The sequence below is a fragment of the Nelumbo lutea genome, chromosome 6 (genome assembly GCF_056320005.1).
Source record: "Nelumbo lutea isolate HS-2025 chromosome 6, American lotus-T2T, whole genome shotgun sequence".
Lineage (NCBI taxonomy): Eukaryota > Viridiplantae > Streptophyta > Magnoliopsida > Proteales > Nelumbonaceae > Nelumbo > Nelumbo lutea.
The window spans coordinates 2,924,343-2,939,211 of NC_142689.1; the positions used below are offsets into that span (position 1 = coordinate 2,924,343).

Sequence of the window (14,869 nt, forward strand, 5' to 3'; positions counted from 1 at the left end):
CGACTGTAGTTACTGTAGACCCCAGCATCTTCGAAAGAGCAGTGATACGGATTGCAGTGGGGCAGCTTTGGGGAGGGTTTTATAAATTTAAGATCATATTCACTTTTCTAAGCCTCTCAACCCATAGTGGGTTGGATTTTGATAATCCAAACTTTTCACACATAAAAGTGAAAAACCCTTTTCATATTGAAAGGTAGTGGTGGATTGGGTTTAATTCGCATCTATTTTTTTATTATTTCTTGTCATATATATTCAATAAGTAAGTAAAATAATACAAATAAACATCAAGATTTCTAATTATTTGATTAAAAAAATAAAAACACATAAATTATTAATTATTCTTTACATAAAATTCAAAATATTATTAAATTCAACATCTAATATAATAAAATTTATATACTTTCTAACAATATAAGGTCAAGAAAGGCCAAGTTTAAGATAATACCATACCTTATCTATAACTGTGGGTTGTAGAATCCTAAAAACCATATCCACCCTAAAACCCATCATTTAAACAAAAAAATTCACCCCATGGACAAGGTAGGGGCGGATACTACCGGACGTAGAAATTGCCATCCCTAAGCATAAACATAGAAGCCATTGAATTTCAAAATTCGAAGCAAAGAGCTGAGAAACGCTGACCAAGTTGATTAGGGGCATTTTAGTAAATATACAAAACTATCTTAGTAAAATGACCTAAAAATAGAGATATTGTACATGAGAAAATCAGCAATGGCAACACTGACCAAAACTCTCGTCTATTGAGATAGCATGTATCAAACCGTTATCCGATAGGCGGGCCAAAAATGGTTGGACGGAAAGCAATAAACAAAGGGCCAGACTCCAAACATCGAGATTCAATGGCGCCTTCTTTCTCCTCAACTGTTCCCATTTATTCTTCGACTCTTTCTCCTCATCACACCCCATGGAAGACTGCAAATTCCTCTATCCTAGTCAAGCTCGACAGTAAACCATCTCTCCTTTGCTGTTCCTCTAAGAAGAAAACCAGCTTCATAGATCAAATTCTAGATTACATCGAAGGTACTCTCTCTCTCTCTCTCTCTCTCTCTCTCTCTCTCTCTCTCTCTCTCTCTCTCAGCAGTGCTGCCAAAAATGGAACCTAACTCGAGTTACGCCCGTTTTGTTTTCCATGACCCTTCTCGATTTCTCCCAAGTTCATCATTCCTAATTACAAAAATTTCTTTGTTTTTAATTCTTTCGTTGTATTTATTTGTTTCTTTGTTTGATTGATGTTGTACTACCATGTTAATAGGACTCTTTATAGACTGAGCTGTGAGCACCTTGCTTATTGCTCGAATTCATTATTTACACGTCTTAAATGTCAGTTCAAAATGCTTCAAATTGAAATTGGTTCATGCCGCAGTTTTGCAGGTTTCTTTTCCAATCCACACAAAATTTAGTAAGAAGTAAACAAAAAAAGAAAATCTGAACAAGCATCTTTTTAGGCTCACACCTTTTCCAATTAAAACGTTTACTTAAATATGAATTACTCCCAAAGAGCCAAAGTGGGCCTAGCAATTAAACTATTTAAGTTTCTTAACATGGGGGCTTCAATTATAGGAGGACCCAAGTTAAGGAAGTGGTATGGAGCACCTGATCTACTCCCCAAAGATGGGGTCCTTGCGGATGAGGAGGATGAATATGCAGGTAGTCATACCTATGCAGTTCAAGATTTTTTTTTTTTTTTTTGTCATTTGAAATTTCTCTGTAGAATTAGATTTCTTTCTCTCCTTTTGAAGCACAGGAGTAGAAGAAACTAGAGATGCAGTCTTGGTGACAGATGGAGATAGCGAAATTGGCCAAGTATGTTCTAACCTTTTTTTTTACCACTGCTATTGTTTTTTGCTACATCTTTTTTGCAATATGCCATTAAAAGAGACCGACTGGCAACTAAATAAAGAAAGAAAAAACTTCTCTCCTATCATCATCTTATAAAGGGGTCAATGACCCTTATTCGTTACAGGAATATCATGGCTTCAGAAACTCAGTATGCCAACTTGTATTCTATATGATTCAGTTCAATCCAATTTATATGTAGTCATGAAGTATGATGATTTAATGTTGGTTAAAATACTATATGACTTGCATGTTATATGTAGTGCTTGGGGTATGGAATCTGGTGGATAAGCTATTTTAACTTCTAACTTTTGCTTGTATAGATGGTAATACTGTCATTAATTGTCAAAAGGGTTCGAGTCAAGGCCCTTGTGAAGGATAAGCGAGCAGCTATTGAAGCTTTTGGAACATATGTTGAGGTGAAAATTATCTGGATCATTGATATGTGGGCATTTATCTTTAAACCAGCAACCACTCTCTACCCTAGAATTGATGATAAATACTAACTTGATCGTGCTGTTCTATGCAAAGTCAATATCCGGAGATGCAAGTAACAAGGCAGTCTTCAAGAAGGCTTTGAGAGGTGTCCGTGCAATAATATGCCCAAATGTATGGACAAAAGGATCCATTCACTTACTGGTTTTTTATGTTTCCCTTTCATACTATAATTTAAATAGTTTAATAGCTTAAATACTGGTTTTAGTCTCATATACTTATGATTTTTCTCCCCTTAGAGATAAATATATTATTTTTTTAATTGTTTTCAGATTTTGCTCCTGGCTATTGCTCTGGATCATTGAGTGAAGTTTGGAATACCAATTTTGCATCTCTGCACTAAATTGTTTAAATTTGAATGGGACTTTGAGATTTTATCCATGCAACATCTGAAATTCACATAGATGAAATTGTAACTCTTCAGAGTAAACTTGATTTAGATTGTTGCAGCAATTCTTTTAAATCTGAACTATTTTGATTCTGTGAAAATGAACACAATTTCTGTTTTGGTTGGTTGCTAACTTTCTACTACCTTTTTATGACTGTTAATCTCACCCTACATTGAATTCCATCAAATGGGAAACATATTGGAATCAACTTTTCTTGAAAATCAATGATCTTTTTTTTTTTCTGCAGGATGGTTTCTTATCTAATGTTGGGAGCGTGAAAGGGGTAGAACATATAGTTCTATTATCTCAGGTTTTTCAGTCTCTATCTTCACAGATAACCTAGAAAACAGCCTTATATATTGAGGTTTTAATAAGAGTTGCAGTTGGCTGCTTATAGGAGTAGCAGTGGTATCCAAGCTCTCATGACTGGTAACATGAGAAAATTGGCTGAGCAAGATGAATCAGTGGTTGTTGCTTCAGGCATCCCGTACACCATCATCAGAGCAGGCTTGTTGCAAAATTCTCCTGGTGGTGTACAAGGTTTTAGTTTTAAAGAGGTATCCTTATAACAGTTCTTTCTTTTATCGTTTGATGGTGGATGTGGAAAGCGAGACAAGATATCCTGAAAGCACAAAACTCTGCAAACACTCTGAAAGCACGGGCATCCATCCCCACATTGGGAACATCTCCTTATGAATTTAACATACATGTGCAAGAGATATTCCCGATGTGTGGCTGGATGCTGTGTGCACAGAGCCTATGCTTTCAGGAGATTCAGTCTCGTGGAAGGCTAAAGGCTATGATGCTTAATCAAGAGGAGTTAAAAATCTCCTTCTTCAACTTTATATTTTCTTATTTTGTTTTTCTGATGCATATGATTAAATAGATTTTTATTTGCTTTATGGGTTCATTCATTTTTTATGCTATATGTTTTTTTATGATTTACTGTGTAATAAAATAAGCTTAATGGAATCTGAAGGCTGCTTTTTAATGGATAACAAGCCCAAAGTTTTCACTGATTGAATGAACCCACTAGACATTAGTGAGATTTTTCTTCATGGATATTGCACATACTTCGACCAACCTTCCAAAGGAAAGTGAACAATAATCATGGTTGAGGATCATTTGTTATGTGTGTCATTGCCGACAGCCCACACTGGGGTTGCTTTCTTCAACTTGTTGGGGTAAATCCACAAGGGCATTAGTCTTTGGCTGGATGTTTGTTACTTCTTTGTGCTCTTTTTTCAATCAGCTAGAAGCCTAGGACTGACTTAAATTTGCTTATGTTGTTCTATGTTAGGGTAGTGCAGCACAAGGAAGATTAAGTAAAGAAGATGCTGCCTTTATTTGTGTGGAGGCTCTTGATGCAGTCCCACAGAGAGGACTCATCTTTGAGGTTGGTCAAACAGATTGTTTCCTTAATTAATTATCATTACCTGATTATAAAGTAGTATACTTCTATAGAAAATCTAAAGCCATTGGATAGCTTAATTGCATTACAGTATGTCAAATGGCATACACATCGATGGTGCACTTTCATGAAGCTTAGACACCATTCAACAGGGGAAGGTCATTAAAGAGAGACGTGACCAATATGACTCTGACCCACCTAATCATAAAGTCAACTGATTTTTGTGTTTCTGATGTTTGGCCTGTTCTTGGGGTATTGGAGCACCATGGAGAATTCTAGTATCTATTCTTTGTAACTTGTTTTTTATATAATCTTTGTTTTACAATCACTCTAATGTAAAAGTTTTCACCAAAGGATTTATCAGCATGTGCTGTGCGTGAATTGTGACAATAGGTGGCAAATGGAGAAGAAAAGGTTTCAGACTGGAAACAGTGCTTTGCCACTCTGATCGAAAAAGCTGAGCAGCAACCACTTCAGTGACCACACACAAACAAATCCCTGAATATGAATTGCTCATCTAAGACTTGGCACCGCTAGTCTCCAATTGATATCGTCTGTGAGAAAGTCCATTCCACATGTTAAACATTTTTCTTTTGATGAAGATTTCATTGTAAACTTCTATTTAAGCATTTTTCTTTTGATCAACAACAGTGAAAAATGATTTTATCATTTTACTGATGAAATGTGAAAAGATATGTGAAAAAACAAATTCCCCGCCCTCCAAAGAGATGGGGAAGAAGGGGCGTGCAAAGGTTTTTACTAATACATTACAACTGCATTCTGATTCTTGGGCCTAGTTCCCTGCCTATGCAAGTTCCCTGGTTGATAATTGTAATTTCATCTCTTAAAGAACAGCTTTTGATGAAATTTTCATTCTAGACTGTTGTTCGATCAGATCTTTGAGGCTGCTTCGCCCTCCTATAGTCGAGATAAGGCCTAATTGAGTTGAGTTGAGAATCTTCGAGGCTGCTTCAAGAATCAAGATTATTTCTTTACGATCTTCTCTGATATATTTTTACATTAACTTGAGATTGGGGAAGAGAGAGAGAGAGAGAGAGAGAGAGAGAGAGAGAGAGGACAGTGTTCTTAAAACTTAGAAGTTGAAACTATAATTGTATTGTAAATTATAGAGAATGTTTAAACAAAAAAGCGAGAATTTCAACTCAAACAAACATGACCACAAGGAATCAGTAGTATATGTAGCTATAATTCCAAAGGATGGTAAAAGACAATTACACCCCATTCCTCTCCTTTTGCTTAGTCAACAATAGAGGACAGGGCAAAACGGTGTTATAAAAAGAAAGGATAAAAAAGTCCAAAACTTAGGGTTTTGGAGATGTAATAAAGAAGAGTCTCATAAAAATTCAAAAATTACAGAATGGTAATGGAGAGAGCATGGGATTAACAGAACAAGATATTACTAATTTGATGCTCCATCAACTTATCTGTCGCTGGAAGGATCGCCTAGCAACATCATTGACTCCCATAGAGTTAAGAGGTCAGGTGGAGAAACTAGCAATTACTCTTGGGTTGATTTGGGATGGCAGAAATCTTAAAAGTGCATGAAAATAACGTAATACAAGCGAGAGCCTAATTGCCAAGGTCTATTACTTACACTTCTACTTCAGTTTATACTCAAGCGTCCACAATTGACGGTCCAATGACAATTCAGCTGAAGGAAAATGCAACTAAATAACTAATATATTTGCTGATGGTCTATGCATTGTTCAACCGTAGGGATGAACACGAATCTAGTTTTTCACAAGCTATTTGAGTTAAGCTAATGAAAAACTTGATTTGGCTCAGTCTAAATTGAGACTCAAACTCAAGCTTGTGAGTCTTACGAGCGTAATCAAGTTTATTTACAACACAATTAAATTCAAATATCTAAGCATCGATTCAGCTTCTGAGTTCAACCTAATTTGAATTCAAGTTTTTAGCTCAAACCGAACTCAAGATCAAGCCTCATGTTCTTTTGACGAACCAAGCTCAAATAGCTAGATGTTTCATTCAATTCAGCTCAAATCCACCCCTATTCAATTGAATAGAGCAGTTTTATGAAATAATCATAACATCTCACAATGGCAAAATGGCCAATACGCTGGCTGTATTGGTGCTTTTTTTTAATTTTATTTTTTTCTGAAATTGATTCAGAGGGCCCAATTTAAAGCCCGACTACCCTCTGAACCAATGACTGACCCAATACAACCCCTGTAGAAGTGTATTGGCCTATTAGGAAACCATCGGCACGTATCAACCGATACTTTGAACCTTGATTCAAGGCCAAAGGGGCAATTAATGCAAATGAATAGTCGAAAGATCATCCAACCAGGATTAATTATGGCACAAGACCGAGGCATTAAAAATGTTATCCTCTTTTCTAGTGCCAAATTACTAATAAATATACTTAATATCAAAGTATCTGGGACCCCTCCAATACACCCCTATAGTGGGGGTATTGGAGGTCTAACCGATTCACGGGGTAGAGGAAACCTAAACCAGCCCCTTGAATCAGTTGCGAAAAAAAAAAAAACCTCCAAAATGTGTATTGATTCGCCCAATACATTTCTATCCACGTATCGAATGTATCAATATTTTAAACCTTATTTAATAATATTATAACTGACGTTAGCTTGACAAATTGACAGTCATGATACATTTTAGGACTATCGACTTAAAAATAAAAAAAGTAAATGTTACGTCAATAAAAACAATATAAATTTATTTAATACCATTGCCACTTCTTTTAGGTTGGATTGAAAGTTAACATTATAAAAACACCGAATCTGGCTTTTTTAACACTCCATAAAATGTTTTAATCATAATCTTCGGTGTTTTATAAAAAGAAATCAGAATATAAGGGCACATATGCTATCTGGAAAAACAGGAACTTGGGGTTAGATACCAGTCTTGGCATGGATGTATCGCTCTTTACTACTACTTTATATTAACGATCTATGTTTTGATTAAAAAACTCTCAAAGTGTCATTATTCCTAAAGTAGTATGAATTTCATATGGTTTAACTAGTTAATTAAGTATATTATTACTGTTTAAAAAAATGACTAACAATACAATTTTTACCCTTTATTCTTCTTCAAATTTTTAAAATATATATGTCTGATTTCTTACGCTGGTGGATCAACTTCCAGCTACCATTAGTTCTGGACAAAACTGGCATTGGCATGGAGTGTTGAAAGCAAAGGGCGGAAACTAATAAAAATAAGAAAATGGTGGTGATTCTCTCGAATCCATCTTTCATTTTCCCGCAATCTCTTTAACATCTTCGAGTAAAAGAAACGTAGGAAAAAAAAATCTGTCAGGGCAGAGACAGAGGATAGAGGGTTTTGGCATGTCGGTGGTTAACCGTAGATGCACTACAAGCAGATGCATGCTAGCGTTTGTGGTTATGCTTTAGCTCGACCCAAATTTTTGAAACACTAGGTGTTCTGAGTCAGTGATATGGGAAACGGATGTTTTATTTTGAAAAATAGTCTTTTTATCCTTTTATTAATTAAGAAGGGCTAACGGTAAGAAATTTATCAATACACTTAATCAATTAGCTAAAATAGTTTAAGAAATTTATCAATAATTATGATATTATATTATATCTTTTATTAAAATATAATATCATCGGGATCGGGCAAGAAAAATGCTCAGTCACAGATACGAGTGAAGAGCTTCGACTAGAAAAGTAGGCAAAATTGACGAAGTGTGAGCACGATTCACTGACACAGCTTTCTGAGCAGTCAAATGGGCAGCCTTGGTTGCAGCACTGAGGAGAAAAATTAACTGAGCAGTGAGGGAGAAGATGAAAAATAGCTCTGCAAGTTGCAATAATATTAGAGATTCGCCAAAGAGGACTCGAGGATTCCTCTAACAGAGAGTCTCCCTCAACCTGGACATGCTGGAGCTGAAGAGATTAAATGAATCTAAGTGCTTCTAAAAAGAGTGAGGACTTCACTTTCAATAGCTGAGCACAGTTTGAGCTTTATAGTACGAACAATTACAAAAAATCCATGGTGATCCCTAATAACCAATCTTGCATCCGCCCTTGATCTGGAAAAGGATCCATGAAAGTTGAGTTTCAAACAATTTATAGGAGGCTTCATCAGATTCAAAAGGATGAGTGATGGGTCGTGTCGAATCTTGGTTTAGAGCATCAACCATCACATCTACACCTCCCAACTGAACATAAATTTCATTAATGATCATTTGCTTAATATCCATAACAAGACGACAACGAGCTTTCCAAAGCATCTACTAAAGCCAATCAGTAATCAACCAATCTGGGAACCCACATGTAAACCCAAAGGTGGAGGTGAAACTGCCCAAACATACTTTGAGACCTCAAAATAGAATAATAAATGTTTAGGGTCTCAACACCTTTTCCAAGTTCCAACACATACTAAGGAAGTGCCTATGTTTTATATGTCTTCGAACCAGAGCTTCTTTTGACTGGTAAACTACGATGAATGCAACGCCAAACAAAGAGGTGTACTCGAGGAGGCATATATATATAAATCTCCAAAAAGAGTTCCAGGTGAGGTGAAGTTACCAAAAGCCATCTAAGCTGTTGACGACTGTGGGGCGCTCTGAGACAGGGTTGTTCTAATAGCTGTCTAGCTGAAGCAGAAAGATAACGCATTACGGGGTGAATGGGAATGATGCTCAACGCATCACGCATGGCATGAGCCCGAGCTCGCGGGTAAAAAACTTTTTCCGAACCCGATAAAGAACAGCCGGACCGGCCCAACAGGTCTAAATAAATACGATTACCATCCAAAAATTTTCATCAATTTGTTTCTCTCCCTCTTCGTCCTCTTACACGTATATATACACGTGTCACTCAAATTTATATTGGCCGGTGAATAAGATGTCCTCACATCACTCACGTAGGCTGCAGCTATTAATTAAAAAAATCATGTGTGGTTTGTTCAGCTGAAGCTGATCGAGAAGTATAGAACTGCGACTGCCTGCCGTCACGGCCACTCGGCTACGGCCCTTGGAGTTTTAGGTAATTTTAAAATTACAAAAAGACCAGCGTTGAATAGTATTAACAATTTTGTATAAATGTGTGTACGGCGGTGTTATAGGATGTAAAATTTTGACAATATTATTGGGTGGTGAGTGGTGAAATGGTGTCAGGTGTGGAGCAGCGGAAGGAGAAGACCGAGCTCAGGCCTTACTCGTTAGCAATGCAAAAGGTACGGCGGTGTGCAAATGTACACCGCCTAAGACGCTAGCAACGGTACGTGGCAAAACGTTGTACATCTTTAGCTGCAACACCATCTTATTCCACCTGTCAGACAGATTACTCAGATCGTGGCATCGTGCAAAGGAAACAGGTCAGTCTCCAAAGCTGCTTTAGGCTGTAGCTAAAAGGTTAAATGCCATTGCCAGCCAGGGCACCAGAGCAGGGGAGGGGGCGGTAAGAAAAGGATTTTCATTTAATGATCTCTTTTGACGTCACATTGGAATCTCGTCAAGCCCATATTGCCCTTCTGGGACCCATTTTAGATGAGGGCCCTGCTAATATATTATTAACCTAAAAACCCAATTAATTTGAGGTCCTGACCTGAGAGCCTGAGAGTTGAGAGGCGTTACTTGGTTCCTTCGCCCACCTAAGGTCCTAAGCTAATAAGAGCCTAAGACCTATCTGCTGGAATACAAGAAGCAAAAAGAAGTGAAGCAAAAGCAGATTCCCCCTTCACATGTTAATAATACTTTATTTATTGTTTTTGTCTTGCTCTAGTTTCAACAGAACTGATTTAATATTCCAATCTTTTGATATCATCTTGATTAAAAGCATGTTTAAGAAATGACCTCGCTTAAGGCCAGTGTCAATCGCCATCTTCCCCATTGCCAGCAAGGGTCCCACTTGAGGTTCCATCTTCCTTATGTTCATGGTTTGTCATATTAATATCTGGCTGAACACATGAAGCCTCCTTGTTTGATCCGGTACATTTCACAGTAAATGGACCAGGCTATTTTCAGAAACAACCATGTGAATCTTTCTCCTATTTCAGGAGACCAAGCTATGTTCCATTGCACCTTAGACCTCACTGAGGAGAAAAAGGAAGGAAAAAACCTGGGTCCATCAGCAAATTCACTTGCTCAATCTCAATCAATTTCAGAGAGAGAGAGAAAGAGAGAGATGAATCACCAAACAAGAAGCCAGCTTAAAAAGATAGTGCTAATTATTACAGAAATAGAAGACAATAAATAAGGGGAAGTGGAAGAGAGTAGAGTGAAGAACTTCATTTTAGTGGAAAGGATAAGCATGATTAGTTGCATCTCCAAAAAGAGCCTCTGGGGCCCTTGTCCTGTTGTTGGGGGTCACTGTTTATCAGTATCTGTCCCTCTCTTGGAACTCCAGTGCTTTGTTTTAAACTACCTAAGCTGATTTTCTTCTTTTATTAATTGTCTGAAGTTAAAAGTATTTCTTCATTTGTTTCTACTATCTAAAGCATCCAAGAGAAGAGATGCCATTGGTTAGAACAAAAACAGTGGTCGCTTAACAAAAAGAACAAGACAGTGACCAGAAAGCACATCATCTCTTAAGTCTTATCTGAGATTCCGGTTTTGTGGTGTGTGATTAGGAATCAAAATATTATCCAAACTGTTTTCTTCCAATTGCCCAAAGCATCTTTTCTTCCCCCCCCCCACCCCCCACCCCCACAAAAAAAAAAAAAAAAAAAAATTGAAAAGAAAGAAAAAAGACTTTGCAAATCTTTACAGAAATGCATTTGTTCTCTCCTACCCACGCAAGTGACAGAATCATGAACAGTTGAATAAGTGACAAGAATAAAATGTATTGATTTTATGGGACGGAACTTAAAACAGTATCTACCCCCTTCCCCACTTCAGCCCTCAACGAGGGTCCAGAGAGGGAATCGAATTTAGACTCAGATGGGAAGTAAAGGAAGATTGTGGAGTTTCTGCCAAAAGTAGAGGATGAAAGAAACAGAACTCCATCAATGAGGAATCATACAGTGCAAAAAAATGATAGAGACTCAGATCGGATAACCTTTTTCACAATCAAAAAGGTCAATACCAGTAAAAGCTGTTAATCAACTTTTAATGAAATCAAAGAAATTAGAAATTTGGTTTCATCAGAACATATATTGATTGCGTGAAGTACAACACATCTATGAGCTACCAATCAGTCAAAAGAAATTACTCATCAACAATGAGAAATAAATTATTCAACCATTGATCTTCAGCTAGTCTAGAACAGAAGAGGCATCAAAATTGGAGATTTGTTGGAAAGCAGACATACTCAGTATCAATGGGATAAGACAGTTACACAGGATTACAGAAGGCAGAGAGAGAGAAAGAGAGATTAAGTGTTATTTCTAATGAGAACTATGTCAAGTAAATCCCAATACAGATACAGGAGTTACATAACCCGATCTACTTGCGTTGATATTGAAAATTTCTTCATTCCCACGGTGTAAAAGAATTGGTACAGAGAGTTTGCGAAGGGTAGGCATGCGGCGTGCCCAAGATTCCAGCAACTAGCCGGGCCTAATTCTTTTGTGTCCTGGCTTCCCGTCCGATTTCAATGTCCCGCCTGAATCCCCATCGGATGAAGCTTCAACTAAGGAGCTCGAAAGATCAGCATAGAGATCAACCACCCTCCTAATGTTGTTGTTAAGCTCCCGGATCAGACCTACATTTCGGCTCAAATTGTCCGGGATCTTCGACTCGTGGTTCTGGTTTATCTCGTTGATGAGCAACCTGTTCTGATCTAGAATGTTCTGGACTTGAACAAAGCTCTTCTGGAACGTCTGCAACACCTTGTTATCTGCTTGCATACTGTTGCCAATGCCTGTAAATGCATCCCCATCCATTTTCGGTCAAAATTCAATCCAATTAAAACCCCTCCTGCATCAAGAAACAGAGGAAAGAATGAAGAAAGAACACAACTAAGAACAAGTTCTACCAAATAGCAAGCTCTACCAAATAGCATTTATTTATTGGATACCCACAACCTTAACTCATCTTACTTGCTAGTGGAAACAGAAAATGAGAAGAAAAAAAAACAGACAAAAGATGAGAAAACATGGATTTATTTAAGGCATTTGTGCATGATGGACAAGGTCTGAAGTAGAAATTATGGCTTCCATTTCTTCTTTCACAAAAGATTTAACAAATAAAACAAGAGGGAACCGGTAATAAACATGGGTTTTGTATGATAAAATGTAAAAGCAGATCCCATTTCTATAAAAGGGAACCTTTTCTTTTTCTTTTCTCTTTGTTCTATCAAAAGAAAAATCTAAACTTCTAAAGCTCTGATTTTCAATGGAAAATCTTCTTCAACACACATGGACTAGGACTCTCCTATAACTAGTCAATGCCACACAACAGAGGAGAAAGGGGTACAACTGCAAAACAGAAGTTCCTCGGAAAAAACCAAACCATATGAACCTAAAAAGAGGACTAAAAAGCTTAAAAGGAAAACAAAACAAGAGTTTAAAAGAAATAGAGAAAAGAGGACATATGAAATGTGCTTTGAATTTGTTGCAGAAAATATGGACTAAAATCGGCAAACCAAACGTTTACACCGTACATAAAAGCTTGTAGTTCAGGAAAAAATACCCGAAATGGGAAAAGCAAACAAATCGATAAAAAGCATACTCAACAGATAGAAAAGAAAAAACAAGAAGAAAAATGAAAATCAGGATCTTGTTTAGTAGAACTATATGAAGATCTCCTCTGAAGAAATAAAGAAATTGCAGATATCGTCGGAATTCGAAAGAAATAAAATAAAAATAAATCAAATCTCCAAGAACTCGATTCAGCTCAAAATGAAAAGATTAGAAAAATATTCGAACTGCATCTTTCAACATAATATTAAAAAGAAACAATATTAGCTGAAAGAGTGAGAAAAAAGAAACAGGGCCATACTTTATCTTCTCTCTCTACTTTTTTTTTTCCTTTTTTTCTTACCTTGAAAATCTGGAACATTTTCCCGAGTAAAGAAGGCAGCAGAGAGCGACGAGGAATTCCAGATGAGTGGTTAAATCGAATCTCCGGAGATTGTACGCAGAGGCCCTGAAATCAGAAACGACGGAAAGAGAGAGAGAGGGGGGGAGGGTAGCGACTTAGGAGAGAGGTGGTCAGAAAAAAATACTTAATATATAATAGATTTGACAGTCACGCTCCAACCCCTCCCTCTCTATAATGATTTATCTCTCCTCCTCTTTTACTCTCTCTCTCTCTCCCCCGTGTATGGATCTTCTTCGTCATATATTCGTCCATTAATTATTATTGACTTTTCAATTTTCCTGTCTGATTTAGTATAAATGTTAATCATCGTCCTCTTAAATCTTATCTTAATTTAAGAAAAAAGAATTAGAGCTCTTTGAAACGCCCTTGGATTTGTATTAAACAACTTAGAACTGTATAGTCGGGGCATACAAATGGAGCGGGTTAATTCGAATTAAAAGGATTTATGAAAAGACATAACCAGAACCTACCGACCCACGGGATCCAGCTAGATCCTAACCAGAACCCGAATCCGTTTCCTCTACGGTAATGTAGATATGGATTCAGGTGACACATTTTATGCCATGTAGTTCGAATATTATCATCATTCATCAGCGTGACAGCGTCTGCGTCTCTCTTTCGCTCCTATTTAAGGAATGCCAGAAAACAACCAGAGTTCTTGGTCGGCATGTGTGTTGTGTTGTGACTTGTGACTTGTGAGATGATTCTGCGTCAAAGGTGGTCCGTGTCAAAATTATAAACAAAATATTATAAAGGTAAATAATTAAAAAATAAATAAAATCTCCATCAAAGTTAGAGTTGAATCCAACCTTCAACACTGACAAGTGACAAGGACTATTTCTGGTTCATGGTTCAAATTTTCCCTTAATCTGACGTGGATGAGGTGGTATTATCTCATTGGTAGGTATGAAGAAATGGGAAAGACAACTCAGAAAACAACCGGTTTGTAGTTTATGTGACTCTTGGATATTTCTCCCACATACCTAATTTTGTTTTATAGTGCATACATAATTTCATTCATGGGCTATATATGGTGAGGTATCCAAGAGTTGCACATTTGTTTTGGCTGCCAAAGAATTGCACAAATACCTCGTCCTAATGGCATTTTGAGATTTATGAAAAACATACTACTAGACAAAACTAAATATACCTTATCATAGCTAGGTCTTCATTTGTCTCTGGAGCAAAGAAATCTAAGAGTTGCATAAACTAGTGTTCCATCATATATAATCGTCGATCGGTATTACCAGACTTTGACTAGACCCAGATGGTGTTTGGTAATTGGTATCGTGTTTTTTTTTTTTTTTTATTTGCTTCTAGATCAGATTTATAGCACACTATTGATGCATATAGGTAAAAAAGAAAAAAAAATGAATTTTCAGAAGATTGGCAACCGGCTTCCAACTCTACTCCTCATCTTGGATATCCCAAAAAACAGTGGTTCCATGCATATACCTCACGAGTAAGAAATAATTACTAAATTTAGATTATTTAATTTAGTGAACCAATATTTTTCTCACATAACTCTTGAGATCTCTGTGCTGCTTCAATGTCTTTGGCAGAATCTGTCATTGGTTCGAGCCGCGCATATATAACATCGAACGTTATCCCCACTGAACGTAACCATGTTGTTTTGGCTGTAAATATATAAGAACGAAAGTAAGCATCCAAGAATATAACTCATCTGTGACCAAGCTATTTGTG

At 37.0% G+C, this 14,869-nt stretch overlaps 1 protein-coding gene and 1 pseudogene across 4 annotated transcripts; one reads left to right on the forward strand and one right to left on the reverse strand.

Annotated features, from left to right (window-relative positions):
- The first annotated feature begins 717 nt into the window (after positions 1-717).
- On the forward strand, positions 718-4,948 carry LOC148846842 (NAD(P)-binding Rossmann-fold superfamily protein). Of its 2 annotated transcripts, XM_088950905.1 has the most exons (9): positions 718-1,041; positions 1,582-1,668; positions 1,766-1,824; positions 2,181-2,276; positions 2,389-2,466; positions 2,989-3,051; positions 3,125-3,298; positions 4,042-4,137; positions 4,546-4,948. In XM_088950905.1, exons 1-9 carry the CDS (start codon positions 807-809, stop codon positions 4,630-4,632), a joined length of 975 nt encoding a protein of 324 aa, XP_088807031.1. In that variant the 5' UTR covers positions 718-806; the 3' UTR covers positions 4,633-4,948. The 2 variants fall into 2 exon arrangements, with proteins under 2 accessions (XP_088807031.1, XP_088807032.1); XM_088950906.1 differs by lacking the exons at positions 2,181-2,276; positions 2,389-2,466 and having other exon boundaries at positions 720-1,041.
- Positions 4,949-11,411: 6,463 nt separating this feature from the next.
- On the reverse strand, positions 11,412-13,246 carry LOC148846843 (protein ELF4-LIKE 4 pseudogene; annotated as a pseudogene). 2 transcript variants are annotated; one of them, XR_016101036.1, is made up of 2 exons: positions 13,106-13,246; positions 11,412-12,040 (listed from the first exon to the last, which is right to left on the reverse strand). The product of XR_016101036.1 is annotated as a protein ELF4-LIKE 4 pseudogene, transcript variant X1 (transcript). The 2 variants fall into 2 exon arrangements; XR_016101037.1 differs by lacking the exon at positions 13,106-13,246 and adding an exon at positions 12,391-12,504.
- Between the last annotated feature and the right edge of the window lie 1,623 nt (positions 13,247-14,869).